This window comes from Xyrauchen texanus, chromosome 44 (assembly GCF_025860055.1).
Source record: "Xyrauchen texanus isolate HMW12.3.18 chromosome 44, RBS_HiC_50CHRs, whole genome shotgun sequence".
Lineage (NCBI taxonomy): Eukaryota > Metazoa > Chordata > Actinopteri > Cypriniformes > Catostomidae > Xyrauchen > Xyrauchen texanus.
In genome coordinates this window covers 28,360,766-28,376,994 of record NC_068319.1, presented here as the reverse complement: position 1 = coordinate 28,376,994, position 16,229 = coordinate 28,360,766, and the positions used below count along the sequence as shown (strand labels likewise).

The window sequence follows — 16,229 nt, the reverse complement described above, 5'->3', positions numbered from 1 at the left end:
GGGAGACAAATAGGTCAATATTTAAGTCCTTTTTTACTATAAATCTACACTTTCACGTTCAAATTCTTCTTTTGTTTTTAGTGATTCACATTCTTGTTGTATATCGCCATCTACTGTGTCAGGTAGGAAAATGTATAGTAAAAAAGGACTTAAATATTGATGTTTCTCACCCACACTTATCATATCACTTCTAAAGACATGGATTAAACCACTTGAGTCAAATGGATTACTTTTATGCTGACATACAGTATGTGATTTTTGGACCTTCAAAGTTCTGGCCACCATTCACTTGGATTGTATGGACCTACAGAGCTGAAATATTCTTCTAAAAATCTTTATTTGTGTTCAGCAGAAGAAATAAGTCATACACATCTGGGATGGCATGTAGGTGAGTAAATGATAAGATAATATTTTTTGGGGTGAACGCCACACATAGTATAAATGCAGGCTTCAATCGGCAAGTTTGGCTTCTTTCATTGTATAAATTAGGCTTCATTCAATTATTGAAAAATAAATAAGAAAATTTGTGTGCATGGTTTTGACTGTAGCGCTGGTGGTTTTAACTATATGCTCAGCACAGCACAGAGGGCAGACCTCGCCTAAAAATGTATCATTACAGAAGACATCCTAACCACTAAGTCTAAGTAAGCTTGTAACTTCTGGGCTCTCCAGGAAAAATGTAGCATTGACATGATACTCACTCACTCGTAAAGCTCCCTCCCCAACACACACACGCACACACACTGTTTATACAACTGTGCGAGATGACCTCCTAATATGGTGAAAGGAGAGTGTAAAGTCTCTCCTCTTGCACTGGTGTAAAGATAGCCATAAATAAACATTACATCAGGGTTGCTGATACAACTGCCAGCCATTACTATTCTACGACCTCGTAACTTATCGTGTGACTCTGCTACTGCATGTCTGCCACTGTTTTGACGGGGATAGTGAACATGGAAAATCTTTCATTAAGCATTTAGGATGGCTCTCAAACAATTCTTATGGGATTAAACATCATGGTCCAATGCCATGAGGTCATGATGTGACCAAGAACATGTCCAGCTCTCATTTTACCGTGAAATCAACAGAAAAATCTAATATATATTTTGCTTTTAGAAAGTTAAGATATAAACTATAATAGTATATAAATAATAATAATACACTGGCTGCCAAATGTTTGGAATAATGTACAGATTTTGCTGTTTTGGAAGGTAATTGGTAATTTAATTCATCAAAGTGGCATTCAACTGATCACAAAGTATAGTCAGGACATTACTGATGTAAAAACTGCATCATCACTATTTGAAAAATGTAATTTTTTATCAAATTTAGACAGATCAATTTCCAGCAGCCATCACTCTAACACCTTATCCTTGAGTAATCATGCTAAATTGCTAATTTGGTACTAGAAAATCACTTGTCATTATATCAAACACAGCTGAAAGCTATTTGGTTTATTAAATGAATCTTAACATTGTCTTTTGTGTTTGTTTTTGTGTTGCCACAGTATGCAATAGACTGGCAGGTCTTAAGGTCAATATTAGGTAAAAAATGGCAGGTTTCACTAGAAACTCATCAGTCAATCATTGTTTTGAGGAATGATGGCTCGAAATGCTTGAAATTGCCAAAAAACTGAAGATTTCATACAAAGGTGTACAGTAAAGTCCTCAAAGACAAATGACAACTGGCTCTAACAAGTACAGAATGAGATGTGAAAGGTCAGATGTACAACTAAACAAGAGGATAAGTACATCAGAGCCTCTAGTTTGAGAAATAGACACCTCACATGTCCTCAGCTGACAGCTTCATTGAATTCTACCTGCTAAACACCAGTTTCATGTACAATAATAAAGAGAAGACTCAGGGTTGCAGGCCTTATTTCAAATTGTAATAGTAATTTTTCACATTATTAATGTCCTGAATATATTGTGATCAGTTGAATGCCACTGTGGTGAATAAAAGTACCAATTTCTCTCCATAAGAGCAAAATCTGAACATTACTCCAACATTTGGCTGCCAGTGTAATAATAATGCATTATCATTACTGTAATGTGAACAAAAATATTATTTGAAATGTAAAGTCAAAACGTTCACACATTTATGGTGATTTAAATAATAAATCATTGGATTACAGGGTTTTTATTGTATTACAGAAATAAGAATCTCAAAAGAATCAACATTGATAATAATGAGAATTCCAACAAATTAAAAAACTCAAACATCTGGATGCATTACGGACATTATGCAATGCAAAATATTGAAACATTCTTTAAAAAAAAGTCTTAATTTTATTTATGGAAATTATAATTTCTCTTTGGTGTTTTGGAGTGTATTTTGACCTGGACATTTTTTCATAAGAGTCACAAAAATATAGTTAATGATTACGGCAGCAGTACCAGTAGTTCATTCACTAGTCCACATTATTCAGAGTCAACAGAAGATAATGACACACACAGACAGTGTGAGAAACAATGCAGGAAGTAAGGGGTGGGCGTGAGACCTGCATGAGGTCATCCAGAGACACAGCAGAAGATGGAGTCTTGACCTCTGACTGATTTTGAAAAAGGAAAATGGAGAACAAAAAGTTCAAGCTGATTTGACAAGCAAATAAAGTCTGTAGCGGGCACCTTTCTATAATAAAAGAGGTTCTGTTTGATCAAATTTCCAACTGACTGAAAAAATAACATCATAATATTGGATAAACTGAGATATCCACAGCACAGTAATTTGATTCAAAGCAGGCCTTTCACACTAAACTGTAAACAATGTTGTTTTCGTTGCACATGGAAGTGGAATACAAGAAGGTACAGTATTACAGAAAATATATAGTGACAAGGCCCAGTGTTCAAATTAATGAAAACCTTGTGTGTATATACCTCAGAAATGTCTCGTTTGCTTTTGTATGACGGATTTCCTGTTTCTGGTTTTCAAAATAAAAGTCTTTGTGACTGTTTCGCGCTAGCTGCGTCTGTTCTGTGAGAGCTCTGAGCACAAGTGTGATACAGGGTTAGAAATCTGTCATAAATATATAAACACATCCAGACAGAGTATATTATGAACGTTTTGTGACAGATAAATAAACAAAATAGTCCTCTGCATAAACAAATAAACTCTCAAACATATGATTTCTTTATTGGATGTTGGATATACTGCTTTAGTATTTTTGGCAGAAATGACCTTAAAGTGGATAAGCAAAAAACGGTAATGCCACCAATAAGGTTCCATTTTTTGATCAATAAATATACAGCATTTATTCATCTTGGTTAAGGTTTATTTTAACATACTAATAAATTATTTAAATCAAAAGTTGTATTTGTTAACATTAGTTAATGTACTGTGAACTAACATGAACTAACATTGAACAATTGTATTTTAATTAACTACCATTAACAAAAATGTATAAATGCTGTAAAATATATATTATTAATTGTTAGTTAATGATACTGTACTGCATTAACTTACAGTATGTTAACAAATGGAACCTTGCTGTAAAGTTTTACCCCCCAAAAAATATAATTATTGATGATAATGATGAAGATAATGATAATAAAGACTCTGATTAAGAATATATGAGTCTGCCTGAATCCACCATGTGCAAATATCCTGTAGAATACCCAGGTAACATACTACATGAATTAAAATGATTAGTATACAACCATAGCACACTAAATGCAATCCTGTGATCCACAAAGCAATACTGTGGGTTTTCAACTTCAAGATTTCCAAGATTACTGGATGCCACTTGCTGGAAGCACGCAATGTATTTTAACAACAATGTTGCATTTTACTGGTAGTATTTCATTCTGAACATAATTGCCCTTGATGAAATTGACTCTTGCAATGACATGAATCTACCACTAGATGGCCTTGAAGAATTGTGTCTCTGACTCTCTGTGATAACCAGCCTCACAGGGACCTGCACAGACATTTTGGCGGGCAGGGGCACTTTTTCTCGAGGAAGAAAAAGGGCAGGTGGTCAGGCCCCCTATGATGTCTATGTGTGCACGTGCCTGCATCCTCATATGTATCCTGCTGCTCCCTAGTGTTTCCTGGCATATTCCCTTTCTGTCATATTCTTATTTTAGTCTTGGGTGTATTGTTGTCAATATTTACAGAATTATCTGTCATGACTATAATTCATCAGGCTTGCAGTCAGGGGCGTAAGAATGATCTAAAACTGGGGGGGGGGCATTTAAACTCTCATCAGCCTCTTTTCACAATATGACAGTTTTTGATTCGTTAAGAATGTTTTAGCTTTTAAGAATATGTGATATCAGCTGAACTTTTAAGAAATATCAGCATTTTTTATGATAGAACTTAGAATTTTTAGAATTAGAACTAAAATGTAGAAACCATGTATGAATGAAAATGTTAATTTTAAACAAAATAATTATCAAATAACTGAATGACTGCTGTCAAACTTTACAAACATTGCTCCACTCAGCCGGAACCAAAGAATCAAAACACACACACACACACACACAGAAAAATTCAAATATGAAAAATGTAGTCTTCTTACCTTTACAATTTCAGAAGCTTGTGTCACCTCTCTGTCTACACTGTTGACTTGTGGTGCGTTCACATACAATGCAAAGTGAGCGTTTCGTGCAGTGCGATTACATACAAAGTCAATCCAAAGATGTGAATAAATGTGAATGGAGCGAATGGCTCAACTCAAACACGCGAAATCGATTCATTCACGTATTCGCACAAAATGACGTTTTTTTAACTCAAGAGAAAAGGCTATCAGCATTGAGATTGTCCGGATGTCACTGACGTACTGACGTAGTAGCAGAAGAAATCTGGAAAAATTTATTAAAAGATTGTTGTAGCGGTGTGTGTGTGGGCACCCGAAATTGTATGACACAACTTCATACATGTACAGAGACCGGAAGAAAAAAGACATCGCTTGGAGGAAAGTGAGCGAGGAAGTTGGACTACCTGGTAAGTTCTGAAAATATGCACGTCTACTTGATTCCAGCTATTGGTTGTACTTTACTATGAACCAAGTCGTAGAAGCCCCTCCTGCTGTCCTTTTCCGGAAGAGAAGGGGGAGTAAGTGTTCGTGTTACTCACGCGATCGCGAGTTTAAACACACATTTATAATCCAGCGGTCAAACTCGTGCGAGCAATGCAAGGCAAACATTTTCTTCGCGTTGTATGTGAACGCACCATTAGACTGATCTTTTATTCTCTAAATTAGATATGCCAGAAATATCACCATTACCATTAATCTAAATTCAACATAACAGCTAAAAAAATTGGATTACATTTTAAAATGTAGTTATTACTAAAAATGAAGGGGACATGTCCCCCTCAGTTATAATGGTTCCTACGCCCCTGCTTGCAGAAATTCAGTATTAAGTGTGGAACATAATTAAATGGACATGTAGAATTGTAAGATTTAGCTAATTTCAACTAATAATTTTTATTATGACTATTTTTCACATTTTAGAATGATAGTGGTCACCATAAAAAAAATAAAAAATTTAAAAAAATGAATTAATACAAATAGAGGTATGAGAATTACATAGTAACCAAGAAAGTTGAATCAAAACAATTATATTTGAGCTTCTTCAAATTAGTCACCCTTTGTGCAGGATCAAGTGTTTGAAAAAGTTTCACTGGTGGTGCACCTTTAAAACAGCAGTCTCTAGGGACGGCCATGAACTGTCAGTAGTACATGTGTGCATGTATTCTTGTCTGATACCTGTGACATCACTTTCTCTGTTGCTCAATTTCAGCTGCTGTGATGTATTGCTGGTGTGTTTTCTCTCTATTGGGCTCCACCTCATACATAGAGACTGGAAACAGGGCTGGTGTGTGCTGGTGTGTGTGTGTGTGTGTGTGTGTGTGTGTGTGTGTGTGTGTGTGTGTGTGTGTGTGTGTGTGTGTGTGTGTGTGTGTGTGTGTGTGTGTGGAGACAACTCCTCAGCGAACAAAAAAACAAAATAATTGTTTAATAATAGTTCACCTGAATTCTGTTATTATTTACTATCCCGCATGATGTTTCTAACCCATATGACTTTCTTTCTTCTGTGAGATGTCTGAAATCCATCTATTACTTTTATACACATAGAAAGTGTGTGTCCTTATGTAGAGGGAATGTTAGAAAGGAATCGTGGGAAGACTCCTTGTCTTTTGTTATTGCAGACCACATAACCTTAGTGATCCAAACAATAGCTGGAAGTTCTCATGGGCGGAGGCAGAGCCGCTTCCTCATTGGCTGCCAGCATTCAGAATGAGTGAGAACGGAGTCCACTGGGAACAGAATATGCATGGGTTAATTGGCACTAAATGGATATGTATCATTCATTTCCACACTGTGTGTACGCGGATGACTGAGAATTCCATGCAATCATTTTACTCAATGGGTGGCAAGTCTACACAGCAAAATACATAGCACATCATGTGTGATATTTCATTATATATATTATTAATAGGCTACAAACAAATATTATGTTATTACACTTTATTGTTCATTAAGTTCATATATAAACAATTTGATTATGGTTTTTCATCCTTAGTAAACAACTTTTTAATCATAACAAATGAATGTATTTTAGTTAATGCAAACCCGTGGAAAAGAAATGTTTGAGAACATTAAGAAGGAATAAATTCATAGTTAATAAAGCAATTATATATTAATTTCATATGTAATGAACTGGATATTTGTATATGAATTAGATAATGGAAGTGAAGTTTTGGTGAGTTTAAAAGAAGAAATGTGAAGCTTTTTTAGCTGTAGAATTGTTTAAATCATAATTTTTACGGTCATTTTAGGGAATTTGGGTTTACACCTTTACATTGTCATGGCAACGAAGGTTAGTGTGTGATTTTATCACACTAAAATCTTGTTAGCACACATTTTGTTTGTGGCTATAAGTTTGAAACAGTCTGTATGTGTTCTACTGTAACCCACATTTTTGCATTTTTTAAAGAAAAGGGAAGACCAGCAAATTTTTATTTTTTATGGTAATTATGACACATGCTGTCGGTTGAGCTTAAATTTGATTAAACCCATAATATTACTTTAATTAAGGAATCATATGCAGTGTGTCCAATTCATTACATAAGTAAATGTATATATAAAAAATTATTATTAAATACAGATTTATATATATATATATATATATATATATATATATATATATATATGTTCTTTATGTTCTTATAAACACTCCTTTACCATTGGTTTGCATCAAATAAAATACATTGGTATAGGTATGGTTAACAAGTTGTTTACTTAAGTTTGAAAAAACATTATCAAACTGTACATGAACATATACAAAAAATCTTCGTTCATTTGCAATAGAAAATATAAATGAATAATATAATATTTGTATATACTCTATATCAACAATGTAAGAACAACAATTTATAAATAATTAATTAACAATAAACTAATTCTTTACAAATACTTTATACCATGTAGGTATTATGAAGTTGTACCATATTGTACTAAACTATATTAATGTGCCAAATAAAGGTCCTTTAATCACTAGTTCGGTAAATCTATAATTAAAAGGTAAATCTTGACTATGCTAATGCACTCATTTATTTTTTTCCCCTTTAAAATCAGTTGTGGAATATTTCTCTGCATCTCTCATTAATATATTTAGCATTTTATGTAAATTTGTTTCATGACATTATTTATTGTGTTTTTGTAGATTAGAATCAGAAATCTGTCTTTTGGAGAACGAAGAATCCCAGATTTCAGCTAAAGAGCAGGTTCTCCGAGAGAGACTGCGGGAAACAGAGAGATCTATTGAAGATCTACAGAAGGTGAGTGATCTTCATTCTAGAAGAACATATGCAAAGTTCAGAACAGTAATGTAGTAATTCAGAGAAACAGAGAAATAACTCAACAAGAAACATTCATAGGCAAATTCACTAAACCGTCGAGGCACTTTTGCAAATGGTATTTCTGCACAAACATACCTCCTTTCTATGAAAATTTGGTTTATTTTAGATTGCACCTAATTTACAAAGGTTTTTCAATCAGAGCTATATGATTGGTGCAATTAACATTATAGCACATGGATTATGATTATACGATTATGACAATAATTAATCAAATGATGGAGAAAATGTTATAACTGGTCATATAGCAAGACGGTTTAGATGAGCACATTTTCAGCATTTGAAAGAACTGATTCAGGTCTGGATAACAGTAGTGGAATTAAGCTGTAGTCACAATGAAGCACACCTGGTAGGCTTCTGCATCCTCCACAACCTAGCACTAACCTAAAGATAGGTCATTTGCACCGTTCTGTAATTTGCATGTAGTGAATCGGGTGCTAAAACAACGCAAACAGTTTATATAAATAAACAACCCTATCAGTGCAAATCATTCTTAGTGAAATCCCCCCCATGACACATTTATACAGCAGAAATATGTTACATTTAAACACCATCAGCATCTTGTATGAACATTAACAGCTTCTTGGTTTTTTCTATCCACAGAGTCTTCAGAATCCAGATGGAGGTATGGATAACATGTATAACTATTATACTTTTATATGTCTTTTGTCCCATAAGATCCAGAGCAATCTGAAAATACCACAATTAAGGCCAAACTCATAGGTATCTCTATAAGCCGTTATGTGTTGCTTCATGATCTAACCATGGTATCCCCCTCCCAAGGTGCTATAACAGGTAGAAGGGATGTCATACAATATCGATGTATCTTGTTTATTAATCAATTATTTTCTCGATACGTTTTGGCTTTCAGTTTAATGTAGTCTGGCGTAATAGCAATAGGAGACCACAAGGGGGTGATATTTAATTTATTGAAGCCAGTCGCAAGTAGAACAAGGCACAGGTATTAAACCCAGGACACTTTGATGCGGCAGGTGGCAGTCCAAACTAAGTTATGGATCTAGTTACTATACACACAAAAGTTACAAAGGTTTTTGTACTTCTTCTAGAATGAGGTTAGTGTATGAAACTGATGTACATTTTTATGGTGTACAAGTTTATTATGCCGTTTTAATGTATGTAGCCTTGAATAGTATTCATTCAAGCTGTCAAACCACAAAACAAACTAAATATACATTGTGTATGCTATATAAAAATACATATGCACAATATACCATCCAGTGATGGCTAGAGTTCATAATCTATGTCCTTTGATTATGATTTGGGTCAAATTTAATGGAAATCTATGCAAGTTGCACTCTGTAGTGCTACAGAATTTTGAGCTCACACTTTATCAAAGCCGTGTTGAGAAATATCTAGGAAGAGACAAAATTGTGCAATGAGCCACCCTATATTGATAATAATTTGGAAAATGTTCTAATTATCAATGCATGAAAAGGCCATCTATCCCAATCCAAGTAGACAGTCTCTCAAAACACACATGCCCTCTACCTACATCCTTTTGTCGAACAGAGGGGTCACTCCTAGCTACACATTAGCCTCTTGGACCATATCCCTCTTGCCTCAGCTAGACTATTGAACTCCAAACATACGGCAATGACTCTGCACTTTGTTTACCATGATCCACCTATTCACAGGGAATCCCACTAACCCAGCGCACCATTGTTTTGCTCTAATTCATTTGTGCTGCTTTTGCTGTCTAAGCAATTAGCTGTTTCATGGAAAAAAGTGTGAGAGAGAGACAGGGAGAGAGAGAAACTCAGTTTAGTAAGGGAGATCGGAAGGGGAGATCGTATAGTCGGTGGGCTTTGGAACGAAGGAATCCAGTTTTAGTTTCTCTTCTGCTCTCCACCGGACAGATGCAGTGAATTACAACTGCTCCCAGATCCCAGACCTCCCAGAATTCAACACCCAAACTTCTGTCTCAGCTTCAGGGGATCAACAACACCCAAGAAAATCTGGTAGGTGCTTGTTTGTCTAGTGGGAGTGGCTGGGGTGGTCACAGGTTTGGGTCATGGCCAAAAGCTGGCTTGGTAGTGTAGATTCCAGATGGACACAGTTGTGAGAGTGCATGGACAAGATGACAATTTTCACAATCTATATTCAGTAGTGTACTGATCACTAGTTTCAAAACTATATCAAAGTCTTAGATAAACTTGGGAAGACTTTGGACAATTGTAGCACCTGCATTTATTGAGCATGTGCTAATGACCAGAGAATCAGAGAATCACGCTTAAAATGGACCAGTGATGTGAAAAGTGTTCCACATTGTACATTTATAACATGACATATTGCATCTCAAGTCCATGTCTTGTTCCATCAGCTGGAGGGAGATGTACAATAAATGTATATATAAAAAAAGCTGCAGAACCCATCCTTACAAATGGTAAATGTAGGTAAACATTAGTACTTAATTCATTTACATCGATGGCTTAGAGCAGTGATTCTCAAATGGCGGATCGGAACCCAAAAAAAGGTTGCAAAGCCGCAAACAGCAGGGAAAAGGTCAATCAAAATGCAAATAGTAAAATGCAATTAATCATATAATCACCCATAATTAATAAAGCAATTAATAAAGTCTTTTCAACATTTAAAAGACAGGAGAAAATATTTAGCATATTCTTTTTTGTTGATTTCAAGGGCCATGTGTCCAGTCAAACTCAACAGTGTTTTCAAATTCATCTTTCACATGGTAGGAGATAGTTAAAATAGGCTTATGATAGCATGGACAGGTTGAGTGACATGCCTCATCTTTGAAAACCACAGCCAAAAGGATGCAAGGTAAAAGAACATACAGTATGTCATGACCACATTGCTACAATGTTTTGTGCAGTTAATTATTAGCTGTTGAGAGCATAACAAACAGTGCAAAAGGGTAGGTTGAATTTGTTTTTGGCTCTGAATTTAAAGCCTATTTATAACAATGAGTATTGTATGGACACAGTGATCACAAAAGAACTATCATTAATAACAAGCATGCCACATTTCAGTAAAGCATGATAGTCCACACTGAGTTCACAATTAACCCACAATCATCTGCAATCTCCCCCAAGCATTATACGCCATGGAGATCAACGTCGAAAAGGACTGGAAAACCGGTACCACCAAGATCCTCTCAACCTCAGCAGTCAGCCCACAGGAAGCACACCAGCGGGGGGTCAAAGTCTACGATGACGGTCGAAAAGTAATCTACGAGGTGCGTTCTGGGGGATCTACTATGATGGAGAATGGAATGCATGCCTGGGGTTCCGGTGAAGTGGACGAACTAATGCATCAATATGGCCAGACACACCAGCAAGGAGATGGTGCCAGGATAACTTTAACACCAGCTGAGCCACAAACAATGGAAGGACAGTTGATTTCTAAGGAGCAGGTGGTGCACAAGAAGGCCAAGCAAGACAAGAAACAAATTTCCAGTAGAGCCCCGCAAAGTTATGAAAGTAAATTCACCGAGAATCCACAGGCATCAGCCGAGAAACCAGTGACCATGATCTTCATGGGCTATCACAACATTGAAGACGAGGAGGAGACAAAGAAGCTCCTTGGCTTTGATGGCACCATTAAGGCCGAGATTGTCCTTATTGACGAGGATGACGAAAAATCCCTTCGAGAGAAGACCGTCACTGATATCTCCACTATTGATGGCAACGCTGCAGACCTTGTGTCGGGCCGACCTTTGTCTGATACCACTGAACTTTCTTCAGAGGGCAAAGACGATAGCTCGGCCAAAGACCTGCCACCTACAGGTATAGAAAAGAAAAAACGCTGCCAGTGCTGTGCTGTCATGTGACCTTTCTCGCACAACATCTCTTTCCTGGAGCACATACACCAAAGGCTCTGCCTTCCTTAAAAACAAACCTCACCCTGTTACTAACAGCACCTCCACCTCTGTGACGTGAGAGAAGTTCTTCTCACTCTTCTCACTCTTTTCTGACTTGTTTTCCACCGATTTTCTGGTTCTTTTGGTTTATGACTCATTCAGCAAGTTGAGAGAACATTTTTGTAGAAGAAGGGGCTAGTCTATAGCAAAGCATATGTGAACCACAAAATTGTACCCCATACGAAACATTTTATTTATATGTTAAAGGTGCTCTCAGTAGTGTATCTCAGTATGCTGTGCTGGCTCAAATTCCAGTTATCTTGGACTTTATCCTGACACCTAGTGGTGTGGATGCAGCATCATGCAAAACCAGTAGTTTTGGTTAGCGATACCATTGTAGAAATGCATTATCCTCAATCATTCGTGATTCATTTATTCAGTGAGAGAAAGTATCTGATAATAGGTGGGATTCTGGGGCAAAAGGGAGTAGTGTTTTGCTGGCCATGTGAACTCAACATGGCGGCCCACATGAGACAACAGGGTCCTTGTAAAATAAAACAGCTTTTATTATGCTGCTGATATGATTGAAGTCTTCACCTCATGTGAGTGTACATTATTTTAAAAATGTATTTAAGTGTAAAACCTTTTTAACAAGGAAAAATAACTGAGCACACCTTTATTTATCCTTATAAATGTAATATACAGAACAAGTGCGAAAAAAGTGAACAAATAATATGTAAATGTACAAAAATGTAATAGAGAATAGCCTTAAACCTTGATATCCCATATTATAAAGGTTAGATCATATCATAGCACTTCATACAATGATGTAGCATCAATTTACATAAATATAGTTGATAAATATATCTATCCCATTTGATATTTCATAAAATATGAAAATATGAGAGTAGATTCATACAACGTGATGATGTTTTTGGCAATTACACTACATGGCAAAAAGTATGTGGATGCCCTATTATAATAAAAAAGTTTTTCTATTCCAGTAATTCCAGTGAAGACAAACCTTAATGCTATGGCATACAATGACATGGTACAACATATTAATGCTTATGGTTTTAAATGAATGGTTCAGCAAGCACATATGCGTGTGGAGTCACAAACTTTTGGCCATGCAATGTATGTTGTCCTGCAGCCTTACTGAAACCTTTAAACCACTCATTACATTTGGTTGTCCAATATTTCTCTATTTACAGAAAGTGTTTTATATTTCCCAACATGAATTGTGATATAACACTGTACATTTGCTCACATTATTATACAGACTTACCTTACTGAAGCAATTTGCCTTTCTGTGCCACTGTATTTTAATATATGGAAGGATTATGCCATTTTGGATCAGGTTGGATCAATGATAAAATTTCACTTGTTTCACCCACACAAAAGACAAGAAAACAGGGCAATTAATATTAAACAGACTTAATACAAAGGGGTTTCAAAATATTTATCTGCTACAGTACTGTACAGGTTCAAAGAAAGTGTTAGCAGCTGGCAAATAAAGCCAATCAGGGGCGTAGAATCAGGGGCATGAATTTCCTCCCCCATCAATCAAAACAAGCAAGTACAACCCCACAATATTTATACCATGATCAATGGAAACATCAGTAAATGCTTCACGCTGCAATTTATAATAAACGCATTAGTTGCACATTCACTTAAATGCCATAAAGACATAAACACAACAAAGTAATTTCTTTCACTAATACCAGCTGCTTTGCTGTCTGTCTTAACTTATCTCTTTGTCTTGCCATGTTAGAAGAAGAACTTGTGCCATATTGCATCATGTTTGTGTAAAATGATGCTCAGATGGGGAAATGAAAAGCCGTCTTATTATCAATACTTATATTCACAATGAAAAAGAGGTGACATTAATCAATTAATACAATATGTTTACGCCTGTACAAAATGTTCATGTTCTTTTTAAGAAAACTAAATTTTATTCAATATTTGATTACAATTTGTATGTAACGTTTTGAGTCAAAAATACTCATTAGAAATCTAGATTGATAAAGAGTTGCCATAATAATTAAAAGTTAAAGGTATAGTTCACACAAAAATTCAAATTCTCTCATATATTCACCTTTATGCCATAACAGATGTGTATGACTTTCTTTCTTCAGCAGAACACAAATGAAGATTTTTTGGTCCTTTCAATGCAAGAGAATGGATGCCAAAATGTTCTCATAGGTCACCATAAATGTTATCCATATGACTCCATTAGTTAAATCAATGTCTTCAGAAGATTTATGATAGGTGTGAGTGAGAAAAAGATCAATATTTTAGCATATTTGTACTATAAATTCTCATTCCTGCTCAGTTAATCTCCACATTAACTTTCACTTTCACATTCTTCTTTGGTTTTTGGTGATTCACATTCTTCATGCATACACCCCTTTCTGGGCAGGGAGATACATTTCTAGCAAAAATTTACTTAATCAATGGATCTGTTTCTCACCCACACCTAGCATATCACTACTGAAGATATGGATTTAATTACTGGAGTTGTATGGATTACTTTTACACTGTATTTATGTGCTTTTTGGAGTATCAAAATTTTGGCACCCATTCACTTGCATTGTATGGACCTACAGAGTTTAAATATTCTGAAAATCTTATTTTGTGTTCTGCAGAAGAAAGAAAGTCCTACACATCTAGGATGGCATGAAGGTGAATGAATGATGAGATCATTTTCATTTTTGGCTGAACTATCACTTTAAGTATGCAAAATTAGTTCATATATAGAATTAAACATGGTCAATGACATTCATTATATAGATGTTATAGAGAACTGTTTTGAAACAATTTTTTATTTTTAAAAATAGTGTTTTTGTAGCTTTAATTTGGATACAGGCAATGCCATGCAAAGGTCAGACCAGAAATTATTCTGAAACATCAGCTATAATTTAATTAATTATAATATTATATAATTTTAATAATGAATGAATGAAAATTACTGTACCCAGGATGAGCTGTATTTGCAACCCAGGAGATTCTGTTACCAGTGTCAAAATTACAATTTACCTTTTCAGGCTTAAAGACCTCATGAAATGGTGTGACGAGCACAGTTTCCTGTATTGATGTATTCCCAACTGAAACAGGAAGTTGACATAATAAAGGGCTTGTCCCTTTTTTAAAGCTAAATTTTGAAGATGATATCATCAATATTTTTGGTCCATTATCCAGAAATGTAAAATCTCTTAATGTTAAAATGTATATATCTCTAAAATGTTTTACTGTCAACACTTAGACTACTAACTGGCCTCAAAGCAGACATTAACTAAACATGAAACAAACCTTTGGTTTTGATTTTATTAGATCTCATGTTGACAATCTGATTCTGTTTACACAATGTAGATAATCAAGGAGAAAACACAGTGCATAAAACAATTGATCTCCACAGTAATGCTAGTGTTAATGATGTCTATCAGGATTTCTCAGCCGCAAACTGCCAAACAGTGCTAAATTAAATTATGGACTTTCACTTGGTGGTGCAACTCCTGTCCGATTTGCCATGAAATTACTACTGTGCATCTTACTAGAGATTCTGCTGTATTTTTGTAATCCTGAAGTGTAATTTTTAATTGTTCCATTTTGCTTACTTTTTTAATGATTATAACATTCTCTTTCTGTATCATCTCATACTTTCTCTCACAAACTCTCTCCAGAACGAACTGCCAGCAGCAATGCTGTAACATTGGCTTTAATTAATTAATTTTTTCTTTGTATGATATACTTAGTCCAATAAACAAAGTTTTTTCCAATGTGCCTACCCTCCTGTGTCTATGCTATGGTTCTTTCTCTAATTTTCCATAATCAGGACACTACTACCACATTCCCTATCCATACTATCATTCCTCACACATTTCTGGGCAGCACTAACTCTACCTGTGTCTTGAGCTACTCTCTCCAGACATTAATGAGATATGCTGACATGTCTACCATGTTTCACAGACTGCATGAAGTTTAAACCCTCACCAAATCTGGCTTTCCTCGCTCACAACTAAAGGCTGACACCCTGTGAAGAATTTTGAATTTACAACAGGTTTGTAAGAGTCATCATATTATTAGGTTTAGGAATCACTGGCCCAAAGAAACCTGAAGTAATGTCATATAAGAGCACAGCAAAGCTCCAGGTAAAGAATCCCATTCATTTTCTCCATAGAGAGACTGATTACAATAACCAGTAAACCTTGCATGAAACATTAACCATGAAGACTGGTAACTGGTGGTATAAGTTTCTCTAGAAAACACCAAATTTTTTTTAATTCAAACACCGTTTTATTGCCAAATTCCTGGAAAATAACTAAATTACTCATAATCCTGAAGAGTAATCTACCAATCAGAGAATTCGCTGTTACTTTGGAAACATGATCAACACAAAAAGTGTGACATCCCACTCTCATAAATCAATGTGAATCAATGGGATGAGTAGTTAATTAACTGTACACAGATACACAATCTTTTACTACTCTTACTTAAAATAAGTAGTAACCTGCAATTGTTACTTTTT

At 35.4% G+C, this 16,229-nt stretch overlaps 1 protein-coding gene across 3 annotated transcripts in view; it reads left to right on the top strand.

Annotated features, from left to right (window-relative positions):
- The window catches only part of LOC127636527 (paralemmin-2), a 128,134-nt gene that overhangs the window by 39,366 nt on the left and 72,539 nt on the right, over window positions 1-16,229 (top strand). The window contains exons 4-7 of one of the 3 annotated variants that reach the window (XM_052117078.1): window positions 7,671-7,785; window positions 8,467-8,488; window positions 9,741-9,842; window positions 10,935-11,627. In XM_052117078.1, the coding sequence (XP_051973038.1) occupies window positions 7,671-7,785; window positions 8,467-8,488; window positions 9,741-9,842; window positions 10,935-11,627 (932 nt within the window). Of the gene's footprint in view, window positions 1-7,670; window positions 7,786-8,466; window positions 8,489-9,740; window positions 9,843-10,934; window positions 15,726-16,229 lie in introns of those variants that run through there. The other 2 variants (XM_052117084.1, XM_052117079.1) reach the window with 2 other exon arrangements.